This window comes from Onychomys torridus, chromosome 6 (assembly GCF_903995425.1).
Source record: "Onychomys torridus chromosome 6, mOncTor1.1, whole genome shotgun sequence".
Classification (NCBI taxonomy): Eukaryota; Metazoa; Chordata; class Mammalia; order Rodentia; family Cricetidae; genus Onychomys; species Onychomys torridus.
The window spans coordinates 45,311,775-45,326,940 of NC_050448.1; the positions used below are offsets into that span (position 1 = coordinate 45,311,775).

Consider the following 15,166-nt stretch of genomic DNA (forward strand, 5'->3'; position numbering starts at 1 on the left):
GCTGCATCTTTTATTTTTCATTTTGGAACAATCTTTACCTTAAGACAAAATGTTATTTTACCATCCAAAACCCTGTCTGGAGATTTCAGTCTCGGTGGCCTCCATTGCCACATCTTCAGTGCCAGCATTAACTAGACCAGGGAGGATTTTGCCTGGGGGAGGTAGACAAGAAAGAAAATGTGCAGCACTGGACACAAATCAGCACTATAGCATTTCAGAAGTAATTGAAATTCAGAGTCATCAGCCTTGTTCTACATGTTTCAATTTTTTTTTAATATTATGTATACAGTGCTCTGTCTGCATGTGTCCCTGCAGGCCAGAAGAGGGCACCAGATCTCATTACAGGTGGTTGTGAGCTACCATGTGATTGCTGGGAGTTGAACTCAGGACCTCTGGAAGAGCAGTCGGTGCTCTTAACCACTGAGCCATCTCTCCAACCCAAATGTTTCAATTTTTATGACTATATAAGCAAAGTTTTGACAGAATTTTTAGAGACTAGAGCAGTAGAGATTCCAGCAAAGCATACAACACCAGAGTCACACAGAGAACAGGCCACCCATGTAAACAGCTCCTCCAGTTGCCTGGCAACCCCCTTCTCTTCATTTCCTCCCCCACCAGTGGTTCTGCGTCTGCTTTAAGAGATGTTCTCCTCGGCCCCAATCACAGGTGTAGTCAAAGCATATATCATTGGCCATTCCCAATCTAAGCAACACTAGCCAGCAAGAGTATAAAGTGTCTCCAGGACTGAATCTCGGAGTTAGGCTAATGCTATTAAAGAACGTGGTTCTGGCTTTTTTTTTTTTTTTTTTTTTTTTACAGGAGTGGAGTCTGAAAAACATCACTGTGATTTATCACGTGACACCGTGAAAGAGAGCAGATACAATGAACTACAGGAGAAAGTGCAGGAGGTGTGCACATGGAGAAATGGATGAGGGAGCTGCTTAATCTTGTCTGGCAGACGTGAGAAAACTAAGAAGATAACTCCGAGGAAGAACAAAAGGACGAGAATGTCGTCAGAAGACAGTGACTGAGAACTCGGAACCTGTGTTCCGTCTCTGGATGTCCTATCCCGTCTGGGTTTATAGCTGAGGTAGAAGTACACTAAAGACCCAGAGCCCGCTGATCTTCGTCTGCTACAAGAAAGTACTTGGGACCACTCTCACATGGAAAGAAGTGTCCTAGTGTCTTGAGCTCAAGCTTTGGTCTCTTGCCTCCACCTGTACAGGACTGGAATATCCTGGAAGTAGAGCTTAACTTCCGTCCAAAAGAGCATGGTGAGCAACACTGAACTTACACCGAAGTGGAGAAACAGTAACTGTGATGCCCAGATCGCGGGGACCCCCAAAAGACCACCACGGAGACCGAGTCCCGCATTAAAAGCAAAGAGCCTTTATTTCAAGCTCCGGAGCTTGGTCCCTCTGTCTGTCCGACCCAGCGGTGAGAGCAGAGAGCCCTGAGCTCAGGTGGGGCAGAGTTTTGTTTTGTTTTGTTTTGTTTTTTTGTTTTTAATCAAAGCAGAGGTTGGGGTGAGGGGATTTCCAGGGTTCAGGGTCCAGGACCCTGATTGGCTGACAATTGTTTAGGGGTATCTGTAAAACAAAAAATAGCTGTGTGCTAGACTCAAGGACATCTGCCACCTTATCTAATGGGTGGATGTTTGGGATGTCAGGTACTTCCTCACCCCTGGGTGGACCCCTGGGTGGTATCGGCTGAAGGCTTTTCCTGGGTCTGGGTGTTGCCTGCCGGTAAGCCTGTCACAGAAGCTGTGCCTCGGCCCCCAAGCCTGTCATGGCTGCTGAGTGGTCAAGCTGTTTTGGGGCCCTTCACAGTAACAATGGTTCACAGCACCATTTTCATCAGAGAGGGAACATGGTATGACTTAAAAGGCCCCTTCTAGTCAATGTGATGAGGCTATACTGAAATACAGCAAAGAGAAAAGCGGCGACGTCAGCCCAGGGCTCATCTCAGTAACTCCAGGAAGAAATGACCCAGCTGAGAGGTGGAATGAAAGTTCTGGATACAGGCTCAAGGTGGCACCTGTAGGTAGGATGTGCTGGAAGCTTTAGACACAGGCGTCAGCAAGCGGTGCCAAAGCGAGTGCCATCGTTGGCTGGACCAACGGGACGAACGGATTCTGTTGCTGCCCTGCCGTGGAGACTGCCGGGGAAGGTTGGGGAAGGGCAGAGGCTCCCTTTCGGACGTATCAAGTTTTAGATGTCTTTAAGATGTCTAAGTGGAAGAGTCACGCGTGCAGGTTTGTAGACACAGGACGCAGAGCTAAAACGACTACTAAAAGTAGACATTGTACTTTTGTGTGTGTGTACTTCTTCCACTGAATTGTTATAAACATCATTCTATTGTTATGCAGATAAAACAACCGTGTTTAATATTTGCTGCTTTTCTTTCGTTTTGTTGAAAAGGGGTCTGTCTCACCTATCTAGCTAGTCTTGACTGGCCTGGAACTCTGTGTCGACCAAGCCATCTTGGAACACACAGAGATCCACCCAGCTCTGCCTCCGACGTGCTGATGTTAAATCCGTGCGCCACCACGCCCGGCACGTTCTTTTTATACAGTGAGGATTTTTTTTTTTTTTTTTTCCCTTGAGAAACAAAGGGATCAGACTATGCCCACTCAGCAGCAATGCCCCCTCCCTGTGACGATCCACTGCACAAACTGCACTTTCTCCTCCTGACCAGGAGATGGCGAGCTCTACCTGGCGCTCGACCGAGGTGCCTCTCCCGCTGCCTTCCTCCAGCCGTCCTCCTGACCTTCCTCCCGGAAGTGCTCTGCGGCCCGGGTTGCCGGCGTGACTTTGAGCGCTTCCCGCTGTGCTGCCGGTGCAGAGCGGTGCGGAGCAGGATCCCTGAAGTGGCTGGTCCAGACTTGCCATGCGGCTGCTGCGGGTTGCCGCGGCCCTGGGGCGTGGGCCGCTCCCTCGGGTCCCTGCCGTCCTGGGCTGGCAGGGGAAGCAGGTACTGGTGCCCGGCGAGCCTTCCAGAGCCGGGCAGGTGGCAACACCCCTTCCTTTACCCGGGATCTTGAGCGGCGCTGTCCGGAGACCCCGAAAGCTCCTGGGTATCCGCACGCCAGCTCGGCCTTGAGACCCTCAACCCTGCACTGGGGTCTCCTGCTCCTTGATGGGTATGATTTACTACCTTAAAGAGAAGTGCCCTGAAAGTGAAGTCAGATGAAAAGTTAGTGTCTCCGGTTTCTGACTGGTTGTCTATCCAATGCTCTTCTGAGCATGGCTGGATGCTCTGCACCGGTGCTGTGTTCCTTGATTGGCGCCCAGCTTCCTGGTGCACTTCTCCTGTCATGTTTCCCACTTAGGTGCATAGATTAAACTTTGTAAGCCTTTGGAATGAGGTACTCCGAGTAGGGCAGCCACTGGTAGATGTGCCTTACCTGTTATGGAGCCCTGGTCTGTTTTGCTGTCAGATGCCCAGTGGCTTAATCATCCAGGCACTTGTCCACTGTCTGCTTCTCCATGCCAGTTCCCTCTTCCCAGAAGTTGTTGCAAAGCATTTGGGTGTGCAGTTTTGTTTTGATTCCATAAACACATGCCCTGTCACCACTGTAAAGTTAGCAGGAACAACTACCACCAAAAATTAATAAATAAGATAAAATAAAAAGGTACTTCACTTTTTGTGCAGATGAACCTGGGAACCTTTGGGGGTTGTCTTGGGCAGTTAGTTGTGTAGACCGTGGATGTCCTTATATACCCTTGCTGGCTGTGAACTACAGGAAGGGGGAAGACAGAAAACCCAAGGTACAATTTAATTTAAAACTTATATTTCTTATTAAAGCAGTCTTTGAGAGGTAGAGTTCTGATTTTATGATATTTGGTGTGTATTTTAAAACTAATATCTGGGACGGGCAAGATGAGTTCAGATGTAAGGCCAGTTGCCAAGCATGATAACTTGAGTTTCAGTCTTGAGACTCACATGGTGGCAGGGCCTTCAAATTGTCCTTTTCACCTCCACATGACTTCTCTTCCAGAGGAAGAGTTCAATTCTCAGCTCTCACATGTCAGCTTAGAACAGTCTATAACTCCAGTTCCAGGAGATGCAAGGCCCTCTTCCTGCACCAGGCATACATGTGATGCACAGACATACATGCAAGCAAAACACATATTCCCAAAACAAACAAATCTAAAAAGTTTAAAACTAACATTTAGCAATTGTGTCTGCCCTGCTCTTATTTTTGAGTATTATTGGGAATTAAATCCAGGGTTCTGTGTATAATACCCCTTGCATTGAGATTGGGGGAAAAATCGATAGTTCCCGTTTTAACTGTGATCGCTTATAAAAGGTAAGTTAAATTGAGCTTTAAAAACTTTTTCAGGCTAATTGGAAGGCCTACCGCTGGTGTTCATCAGGAATAATTCCCAATGAAAGAATCCGAAATATCGGGATCTCAGCTCACATTGATTCTGGGAAGACGACGTTAACGGAGCGGGTGCTGTACTACACGGGCAGGATCGCCACAATGCACGAGGTGTGTGGTGAGTGGCTGACTCCAGAGGGATCGAGAGCTTGGTTTGTATTGTTTTGTAGTTAGAACTTTATGAGCGTTACAGAACCTGGGTCAAAGAGGATTGTTGGCCAAAGTCAGATGTACAAAGAGGGAGGTCACACTGGCTTTATGTTAATATGACTAATCTCTGTAGAAGAGATCACTGTGAGTATCCTGAGCAAATGCTGAGTCAGTGTTGTGGACCCTTACACAGGCATTACAATAGTCTTAACCATTTAATGAAGGGTGCGTGTTTATATAGTTAAATAGGAAGTGAATTTTAAAGGATGCTGTCGATGAAAAAAACCACAGCTGTCATCTTAAAGGAAATTAAAGTTTATTCTGGAGCCATTTTGAGTGACCATAGCCTGGGAACACAGATTTAGGTATTCCATGTTCCAATATGGAAGCAGCTTCATAATGTTTCAGTTTTATAGAACAAAGAAAGCTATAAATCAAGGTAAGTTTAAAATACATTGGTGGTTAACCCAGAGAGGCAGGCATAGTGAGCTATAGGGAGCTGTTCTTTAGGCCCAAGATGCTCTCTGATGACATTCTTAGCTTTAGGGTTGGCAGAAGCTAGTGTCCTGCTAAGTTAAAAGCTTCTAAGAGGTTTTTATTTATTATCACGAGGTCTTAGTTCAGATACAGAGTGGGGCAAGGAATGGTGTAGTGATATATTGTGTACCCTAATAAAATTTACCTGAAGATCAGAGAACAGAACAAGCCACTAGATTAAGCATAGAAGCCAGGCAGTGTTGGCACACACCTTTAATCCTAGCATTTGGGAGGCAGAGATCCGCCTGGATCTCTGTGAGTTCAAAGCCACCCTGGACTACATGAGATTGACTCAGTCTAGGAGAGAGACAGAGCCAGGCAGTGGTGGCACACACCTTTAATCCTAGCACTAGACAGATTGAGACAGGAAGCAACATGGCAGGGCGGAGAAAGGTATATAAGGTGTGAAGAGACAGGAACTAAAGGCTTTTTTGGCTAGAGGGCTATCAGGCTGAGGAGTCCTAGAGGTAAGATGGGTTGATCCTTTGTCTCTCTGATCTTCAGGCAAATTTTATTAGGGTACACAATATAGCACCACAGAATGGCTGTTCCAGAAGGTTAAAACTAGCCCAACATAAGGTAATTAACTTCTGAACCTTTAAAATCCCAATCTCTCCAGTACTGAAATTCTGATTAATCCAAAGATCTCTGCAGGCACAGACACCTTCATTCACAGCCAGACACAGGGATTTTTTTCACAGTGTTGAGTATAAGCTATATTAAAAACCTGTCAGAAAAAAATTAAAATATTGACACTTGAAGCCAGGTGTGGTGGTGGTGCATACTTTAATCCCAGCACTTGAGAGGCAGAGGCAGAGGCAGGCGGATCTCTGTGAGTTTGAGGCCAGCCTGGTCTACAGAGGGAGTTCCAGGACAGGCTCCAAAGCTACACAGAGAAACCCTGCCTTGAAAAACCAAAACAAAAAATATTGACACTTGAAAGATGCTGCCGGACCATGGAGTAACTTACCCCTTCAGTTTAAACTGTTCTTCAGGTAAAGAGCAGCCGGTAAAGTATACACTTTACAAGCTGAGCCCTGACCTTTTGTGCCTCAGAATCCACGTGGAATAGAAGGTCTGTGGCCTGAGTGACAGTTCATAGACTATGCACAGCCAGCAGACAACAGTACAGAGGGAGACAGGTCATTACCCCGGATACTGGGCAGCTACTGAAGAGGATAACCGAGCATGGGAGCTTATGAAATGAGACGGTCAAAGTTTCGGGCTCATATGACAGTTGTGTATGTTAGCTTTGTAGTCTGGTTCCATTTCAGTAAAGATTTCTTTCTGGGGATGACAGAAGAGTCTGGATTTTTGTGCTTATGTTAGGTGAAAGGTAAAGATGGAGTTGGTGCTGTCATGGATTCCATGGAACTCGAGAGACAGAGGGGAATCACTATTCAGTCTGCAGCCACCTACACCATGTGGAAAGATGTCAATATCAACATTATAGATACTCCAGGTAAGCAAGCCCTGTGTTCCCAAGTTCCTTTGTGGAAAATATATGTAGCTCTTTCTTCTGCTATGACCCAGTTCATCTTCAAGTATCAAATTTTAAAAGTGCAAAACTTAGCCAGGTGGCAGTGACACACGCCTTTAATCCCAGCACTTGGGAGGCAGAGCCAGACGGATCTCTGAATTCGAGGCCAGCCTGGGCCACAGAGTGAGATCCAGGACAGGCACCAAAACAACACAGAGAACCCCCCACCCCAAAAAAAAAAAAAAAGTACGAAACTAATTCCTATCGGATTTAGGACTTAAAGCCCTTCATCTGTATGTGGCTTCTTTGAAAAATAACACAAACAGGTAAGACGGGTTCTTGCCTTCAGCATGTTGTCACGTTCCCTAGTATTCTTTAGAAGTAGTCCTGTTGAGCCGTGAACCGGATGCTGCGTGCGTAGATGGTGGGATGAGGAATCTGCACACACTTTAAAGATGGGTGTCATGAGCATCGATAAAACCTTCCATAATGTCCGCTTAGTTAGTGTTTTGTCATCTTGACACGAGCTACAGTCAACGGGCAGATCAAATGCCGTCACCATCAGACTGCCTGCAGGCATGTCTGGGGGCCATTTTATTGATTGCTAATAGATAGAGGGCCGAACCCCCTGGGGGCACAGCCTCCCCCAAACCCTCCCCACGTGTGCACAGGTGCTCCTGAGAGAGATAAAAAAGTGTGCTAAGCAAGCCAGTATGGAGCCTCCATGATCTCTGCTTTCGTTCTTGTAGCCAGGTTCCTGCTTTGAGCTTCCTTTATGGTGGACTCTAACCTGTGAGCCAGATCGACCCTCTCCTCCCCAAGTTGCTTTTGGTCATGATGTTTCATCAAACAGACAAACAAAAAACCAGCAGGGTGCGGGGGAACTGACTAATACAGAACTATATTATTGGGGCAGCTTGTGGCTGCTGCTGTGGCAGACCTGACCTGTTGGAGAGGATTGTGGAAGGCCTTTGAAACCTTGAGCTGGGAAAGCCGTCAAGTGCTTAGAACTTAATGGGCTGTTGCGGGTGCTCAGAAAGTAGGCATGCTGAAGAGATGCCGATGAGGGGAAGCAAAGGCCGGATCAGGGCCACTTAGGTGATATTTCGAATAAGACTCTACAGGGTCTGGTCAGCTGGGGCTGAAGAATCAGCTGTGATTGACAAGAACCACTGAAGAAGCATTTGCTCTGCTCAGACAGTCCATGATGCTCTGCTGGAGGTGAGAAGGGAGCACTGATTAAGAAGTCAGCATCACAGAGGTGAAGTCTTCTGGGAGGATTTCCCCAGGGTCAGCACACACAAGTGTGGTCTAGAGGGGGCCAGGATTTCATGTCATGCTGGCCACTGAACTTGGTGATGTGCAAGTGGCATCCAAGTAGTGCTGGTTTTGAAGGCATGCAGGGGTCTTAGAGAGCAGCTGAAGCTTGGCACTGTGAGAGGCCATGAGTGCAGCCCCAGTTGCTATAGAATGCCCAGGATTGACAGGGTCCGGAGAGGAATTGAGTCATGTGATAGGGTTAGCCCTGAAGAGATCCTTAGGAGAGGCTGTGGGTGGAGACGCAGCCCAGTTTCAGTAGAGACCCCAGCATTTTGGAGGTGCCAGTACTGTGGGGCGACCAGCAGGGACAGGTTGAGGAGCTGGTTCAGGACAGGTTAGCCTGAACCTAGGAGAGACATCGCTGTAGGTGTTGTGGTTGGTAGAGCCAGAGAGGTGGAGCAGCCCAAGCCCTTTGGAACTTTGGCTCTCTTGACATTTGGTTTCACTTTGATTTGACTGTGCCTGGTCCCGACTCTTCCCTCCTAGAGTGAGAAAGTATTTACCTTGTGTTTTCATTTCACAGGAACCCACAGGTAGGAGATCTTGACTATTTTAGAGACTTTAGACTTCTCAAAGAGAGTCGGGTTTTAAAGACTGAGACTTTTAAAGTTCTGTTCTGTATGTGGTACTATAGTAATGTGAGATCTGGAGGATAAACAAGAAAAAGATTAGTGTTTAAGACTGTTGTATTGGTATGCCAGGTTGACAAGGGATCAGTTGTCTTGGTTAGCGTTTTGTCACCTTGACACAAGCTGGAGTCAGGTGGGAACAGAAACCTCATTCGTGAAAATACCTGTCATTCGCCTGTAGGAAATTCTGTGTGTGTGTGTGTGGGGGGCATTTCTTAATTGCTAATGAATAGGAGGGCCCAGGCCCCTTAGGGGAGGTCGCACCCCTAGACAGGGGGTCTTGGCTCATGTAAGACAGTGGGCTGAGCCAGCCATGAGGTGCGAGTGAGTAAGCAACCTTGGTCTCACCTTCCGCCCTGCCTTGGCTTCCCCAGGTGGTGGTACGTAACCTGTAAGCCAAGTAAACGCTTTCCTCCCGAGTCGGTCTGGGTGTGTATCTCAGCACTAGGAAACCTAACAGGACAAAAGTTTGTATGTTAACAATCCAAACTGTTCTTGAAAACCCTCCTCGTTTAGGCCATGTGGACTTCACGATAGAAGTGGAAAGGGCCCTGCGGGTGTTGGATGGTGCAGTCCTTGTCCTGTGTGCCGTTGGTGGAGTACAGTGCCAGACCATGACTGTCAATCGCCAGATGAAGCGCTACGACGTTCCGTTTTTAACCTTCATTAACAAGCTGGACCGAGTGGGCTCCAACCCAGCCAGGGCCCTTCAACAAATGAGGTACTGAGCCTCAGGAGTGTTGATCCGGACAGCAAACCTCACATTCAGGACAATTAATTCAGTTATTGTGTCTGTCCTAAAGTGTTTTTTTCTTGTGCCACACATGCGTTTCTGTGGGTCTTGGTAAATGGACCGCAGTCTCCGTGGTTTAATTTACCCTGTGGCTCCTCAGCTGCCTTCGCTGTCAGTGGGGAAAACATGTCGTATTTCTGGGGTGGTTGATGATTCCGGAATACGGTCCAGCAGTTTCCGCCGCTGTGCTACAGTCAGAGAAGTCATAGCCGCTAAAGATCCTTGCTTTGCCCTTAGTTAAACTGGAGAAAGTTTTGGTTTTAACAAATGTAGCAAACACGGCTGCAATGCCCCTGTCAGAGTTCACAGAGCAGAGCTGGTGGACGGAGCTGCACCTTGTGTGGTAGGAAATGGGCTAAGAGTGGAGGACCTGATGCCAGTTCCGGTTCCAGTTCCGGTGTGTCTGCAGATGTGAAAGTGAGGTTTGTCTCCTCCAGGTGTTTGGATACGATTTCGTCCTTTTTTTCCTTGTGTTTGTGTGCCACTAGAAGAACTCTTCCTACCAGTTCTTTTTCTGTTTTCTGAGCAGCTTCTCTTTCTCCGTTATCTGATTATTCTGGTTTATCTTCTCATTTTGGAGCTCTTGTGAAGCAGATCTGGGGACTTGTGGACCTGGCCCTCATGTCTTCAGTCATACTTCTATCTTCCTCTTATTATGCACCAGCTGATGAGAGACTCCTTTTTATTTGTGTGTGTGTGCGTGTGTGTGTGTGTGTGTGTGTGTGTGTGTGCATGATGAGTGGGGGGGTGCCCATGGCGCTCACATGTGGACATCAGGACAGCTGTGCGGTTTGGGTCCTTTTACATGGACACCAGGATAATTGAATTTTGAGGCTTTCATGGCAAGTGTCTCTTCCAATTGAGCAATCTTACTTGCCCAAGCAGAATTTTTGAGGTTAATTTTTAGCTCATGAATTGTATAGTCATCTGTGTCTTTTCTGTTATTTAGCCTTTTAAAAATATTCAGCAATAGCTGGGCAGTGGTGGCACACGCCTTTAATCCCAGCACTCGGGAGGCAGAGCCAGGTGGATCTCTGTGAGTTCGAGGCCAGCCTGAGCTACCAAGTGAGTTCCAGGAAAGGCGCAAAGCTACACAGAGAAACCCTGTCTCGAAAAACCAAAAAAAAAAAAAAATATATATATATATATATTCAGCAATATATAGCTAATTTCCATAACTTCATTACTGTAACATTTTTTTTTCATAGAGGTACTTTACAAATCTCTAAGTTTGGTCTCGGGATGTAGCTCAGTGATAGAGCACTTGCCTACTATGTTTAATCCCTAGCGCCACGAAAATCTTAATTTAAATCTTACATTCTTTCCTCTGGTAACTATTCTTGGATATTAATACATTTCTTTAAAAAGTATTTTTAGGTAGTTATTCTCAGTTATGTGTCTGTGTAATTGGACACCTGTTTGCAGGTATCCAGGGAGGCAAGAAGGAGGTGTTAGATCTCCTCGAGCTGGAGTTACAGGCAGTTGTGAACTCCCTGGCAGATGCTGAGAAACAAATTCAGGTTCTCTAGAAGAGCAGCAAGCCCTTCTAACCACTGAGCCATCTTGCCAGCCCCAGATATTAGTACGTGCCTTATGCTCACACTTTTTCTGTAAGCTCTACACTGCCTTCAAATTCTAGCCATGTCCACGTAGCTGTCTGTCCATAGTTACCCACAGAGCCCTAGCTCACCCTAAACAGCTCCACCAGAGCGTGTCTCAAGGTGGAGTTCCTCCTGATAACTGTCGTGAGTGTGCGCAGTAGTGGGCTGATGTGTTTTCCCGTGAGAACCCCTGTCTGAATGGCTGTCTTTCTGTCACTTGATTTAAGAATGAGAAGTACACTGCTGTTTGATTTTTCTCCTTCCCTCTGCTTCAGGACGAGACTCAGGGAGTCTGGGATAGAGGTTATTTTGGCTTCTCTGTTGTTCAGATGGGCTCGCTGCTTTTTTTTTTCCTTGCTAGCTCCTGAGTTTGGATGTCTGTTATGGTTGCTTTATTTCTTTCCTTACCTACTGATAGCATCCGCCTCAGTTCTCTGATGTCTCCCATTGCTTGTTTGTTTGGTTTTTGCCTTTTGTCATTTCCAAATAATTTTGAGAGAAGGCAAACAAATATTTTTGTTTTTCAGATCCAAACTAAATCACAACGCAGCATTTGTGCAAATACCCATTGGCTTGGAGGGTGATTTTAAGGGTGTTATAGACCTCATTGAGGAACGAGCTATTTACTTTGATGGAGACTTTGGGTAAGTGCTAGAGTACACTACTAAAATCTTATATTTTAAAAAACATCAAAGAAAAGGAAGACATAAGTTAAACATAGACCAGTTATCTTTTTGAAATGTGCCTGAATGTCATTCTTTAAGGCGATTTTAATGTCTTAAAACTAATTGTCTTAAAATTAATTGTTCTTAGAATACACTCATATCACATTACATCTTGTCTGCATGAGCCCCTACCCCCCTCTTTGGAGAGGTCTTCCTGTGTAGCTGAGGTTTAGCTTAGGCTTACTGTATTGGGCTGGGGGTATAGTTCAGGCTAGACTTCAACTCATGATCCTCCTGCCTCTGCTTCCCAAATGCTGGGGTTATAGGTGTGTACCACCACACTGTGAAAGGATCCTTTCAGTTTTCACTGGAAACATTCTCTCTTCACTTGTTCATTTCATCTTGTAAGCTCCTGAGGTTGCATTTCTTTTTCTTTTTCCTTCCTTCCTTCCTCCCTCCCTCCCTCCCTCCCTCCCTCCCTCCCTCTCTCTTTCTTTTTTTTTTTTGAGCTGAGGACTGAACCCAGGGCCTTGCGCTTGCTAGGCAAGCACTCTACCACTGAGCTAAATCCCCAACCCTCTTTCTTTTGTTTAAATAGGGTCTCTCTACCTAGCCCTGGCTTTTGTCGAATTCACTATGTAGACTAAGCTGGCCTTGATCTCCCAGAGATCCACCTGCCTCTGCTTCCCAAGTGCTGGGATTAAAGGCGTGGGCCACCACCCCTGGCTTAGAGCTGCATTTCTGTATCCTGAGTATATAATAAAAAGTGGAAGAATACAGGGTGTCAGGAGCTGTTGTCACAAGCTATTGTGGGCTAGGATGCAAATACGGCTTATAGCAATTGATAATTCAGATGTCAGCCCACCAGAGGAATGATTCTCAGGTGGGTATCCTGTCAAGGAAGGCTTGCAGACCACTGACTCTGAATACCGTTGCCTCCATCTGTAATTTCTTGTGCAGTAACAGCTGTGCTCTCTCCCCATTACCACGCATTTTCATGAAATGTGTATATGTAATCCCATGATTGCATCTCAGTCTTATGGCCACACATATGTCCATGGATGGTCAGGAAGACAACTTTTCATTAGCTGTATAGTTTCGGTATATAGAAAATCTACTAGGAGATGCTTCATAGCCAGATCTATTGCCCCATGTGGACTGCAGACACTTAAAGTCTGCTTTTTCCTTTTGCTCAGACTAACACAAGAAAATAACAATCTCTCCTCACACAAACTGCACACATTTAGCTCATTTTTACCTCAGAGCAAGTTCAAACTAGACTAAAGGCCTTTGTAAATAGATCCTAAGTTTAAAACTTTACAGTTATGGACAAGGTCAGAGTCACAGGTGTTTTACCAAGGTTACTACACAAAGCTTTTTTCTTAAAAAGCCCGCCAATTCTTTGCTTGCCAAGTCTGCTGATAAAAAGCTGTCTCAGAGTTTGTCGCACTGGGCATTGCGCCCCCTCCCTCTGGTCCAGAGACCTTGGAACCTTGCATTGCCATGGTAAATGGCTCTGCCCTTATCGCTTACCGTAGGAATGTGCTTTTGACCAGTGAGAGGTAATTCTTGTAATTTTTTCTATTGCTTCAAGCCTCCTGAAAAAGAACGTTAGGCTAGAGGAGAAGAAGCAAGAGGACTAGAACAGGGGGAGAACAGACTATAGAAGATGAAACAATAGAGGTGTACCCAGGAAGAACAAGGTATGAGCAGACTTATTTTCACCTCAGGTGTGGTTCTCCTCACTTATTGTAGCGCCTTTTTTAGAACCCTGAAAAGAAAGCTCTTAAGGCAGGCCCTTAAGTCTTCGATAGTAGGGGTTATAAATACTTATCTGATGTACTTCATAAGATTACAAAATTAAGGCTGGGTGCTGGTGGTGCACACCTTTAATACTGAGAGGCAGAGGCAGGTGGATCTCTTTGAGTTCAAGGCCAGCCTGGTCTACAGATCAAGTTCCAAGACAGCCTGGGCTACACAGAGAAACCCAGTCTCAAAAAAAGCTTACAAAATGAAAACATTTATATGTAGAAGCTGGGGGAAATGGCCTATAACTAAAGTGTCTGCCACAAAGGCGTGAGGACCTGAATTTGAGTTCCCAGTACCCGTTTAAAAGCTAGATGTGGGAACACAAATCTGTAACCCCAGGCCTGGGGAGATGGAGACAGGTAGATCCCTGGCTCATTGACCAGCCAGTCCAGGCAAATCAAGAGTTCTGGGTTCTTGAATGACCCTGTGTTAAAGTAAGATGAAGGGGCTGGAGAGTTAGGCCAGAGTTAAGAGCATTAGTTGTTTCTGCAGAGGACCTGGGTTCAATTCCCAACACCTAGATGGTGGTTCACAAGTGTGTAACTCCAGTCCAGGGGATCTGACACCCCTTCTTCCCTCTGTGGGCACCAGACGTGCATGTGGCACACAGACATATATGTGAGCAAAACGTCCACATGCAGAAAATAAATCTAAAAAGAAAATCATAATCTTATTAAAACAAAACAAAACACTTAGAAGGCTTTCTAAAGCACATTTCTGGGTTTACCTGCATGATTCTGATGTAGCAAATCTAAGGTAGGAATGAAATTTGTATTTCTGGAAACTTCTCAGGATACTCAGCTATATATTTACAAATTGCAGTTTAGTGACCGTAATGTAGACAGTGTAGGGAGTCAAGATCCTTGACTCTAAGGAAGACCCCAGTGGGTCCCCAAGGGTCCTTTCTGAGGGGTTTCCTGCTACTGTCTTGGAAGACCATTTGACCTCTTGAAACCTCTATTGACTATAATCGTACTTATCAGAATATTGCAGTCTCTAGTAAGGAGGGTTAGATAGCTTACAGTTTTCCGAAACAAAGTCTCACTGTGTAGCTTTGACTGGCCTTGAACTCTGAACTCACAGAGATCCGCCTGCCTCTGCCTCCTGAGTGCTGGGGTTAAAGTGTGAGCCACCACAATGGGCCCTAGATAGTTAGTTCTTTTCTTACAAATAACAAACTTGGCCACACAACCTTTTGTTTAGAAAATCCCAGTTTGGAGTAAGAAACGACAAAGCATAATACATTCTCCATCCTTAATACCAACTTTGAACTCACCTAGGGCCATGGTTCTCAACTCTCTTAACGCTGCGGTCCTTTCGTACAGTTCCTCAGATTGTGACAACACCAACCATGAAATTATTTCTTTGCTACTTCACAACTATAATTTTGCTACTGTTATGAGTCATAATGTAAATATCTGATATGTAGGATATCTGATATTCGACCCCCAAAGCAAGCAGTCGTGACCCATAGGTTGAGAACTGCTAATCAAGGGGCTAAAAAGGAAAGTGATAAGACACACCAGCTGTAACAACTGAGAAGTAGAACACACTTGATATTTAACATCAGTCTCAAAGTATTCAAGCTATTTATTTTAAAATGGAAAGCCAGACCTGGTGGTGGTACAAGCCTATCATCCTAGCACTTAGGGGCTGAGTCGGGAGCAGCTTAAGGCCGGCTGTGGCTGCACAAGCAAGATTCTGCCTCAAAGCCCACACCACCCCATCAAGACAGGTGGTAGTGGTTCAGAATAGACAAAGACTTCAGAGTCTTAACGAATTCAGCTTCAGATCC

At 45.8% G+C, this 15,166-nt stretch overlaps 1 protein-coding gene across 1 annotated transcript in view; it reads left to right on the top strand.

The window, feature by feature from the left end:
• The first annotated feature begins 2,775 nt into the window (after window positions 1–2,775).
• Gfm1 (G elongation factor mitochondrial 1) overlaps window positions 2,776–15,166 on the top strand; it is a 46,368-nt gene continuing 33,977 nt past the window's right edge. Inside the window, exons 1-5 of the mRNA XM_036189879.1 lie at window positions 2,776–2,973; window positions 4,346–4,498; window positions 6,404–6,536; window positions 9,020–9,224; window positions 11,425–11,541. Coding sequence (XP_036045772.1) covers window positions 2,890–2,973; window positions 4,346–4,498; window positions 6,404–6,536; window positions 9,020–9,224; window positions 11,425–11,541 — 692 coding nt within the window. The 5' untranslated portion in view covers window positions 2,776–2,889. The remainder of the gene's footprint in view (window positions 2,974–4,345; window positions 4,499–6,403; window positions 6,537–9,019; window positions 9,225–11,424; window positions 11,542–15,166) is intronic.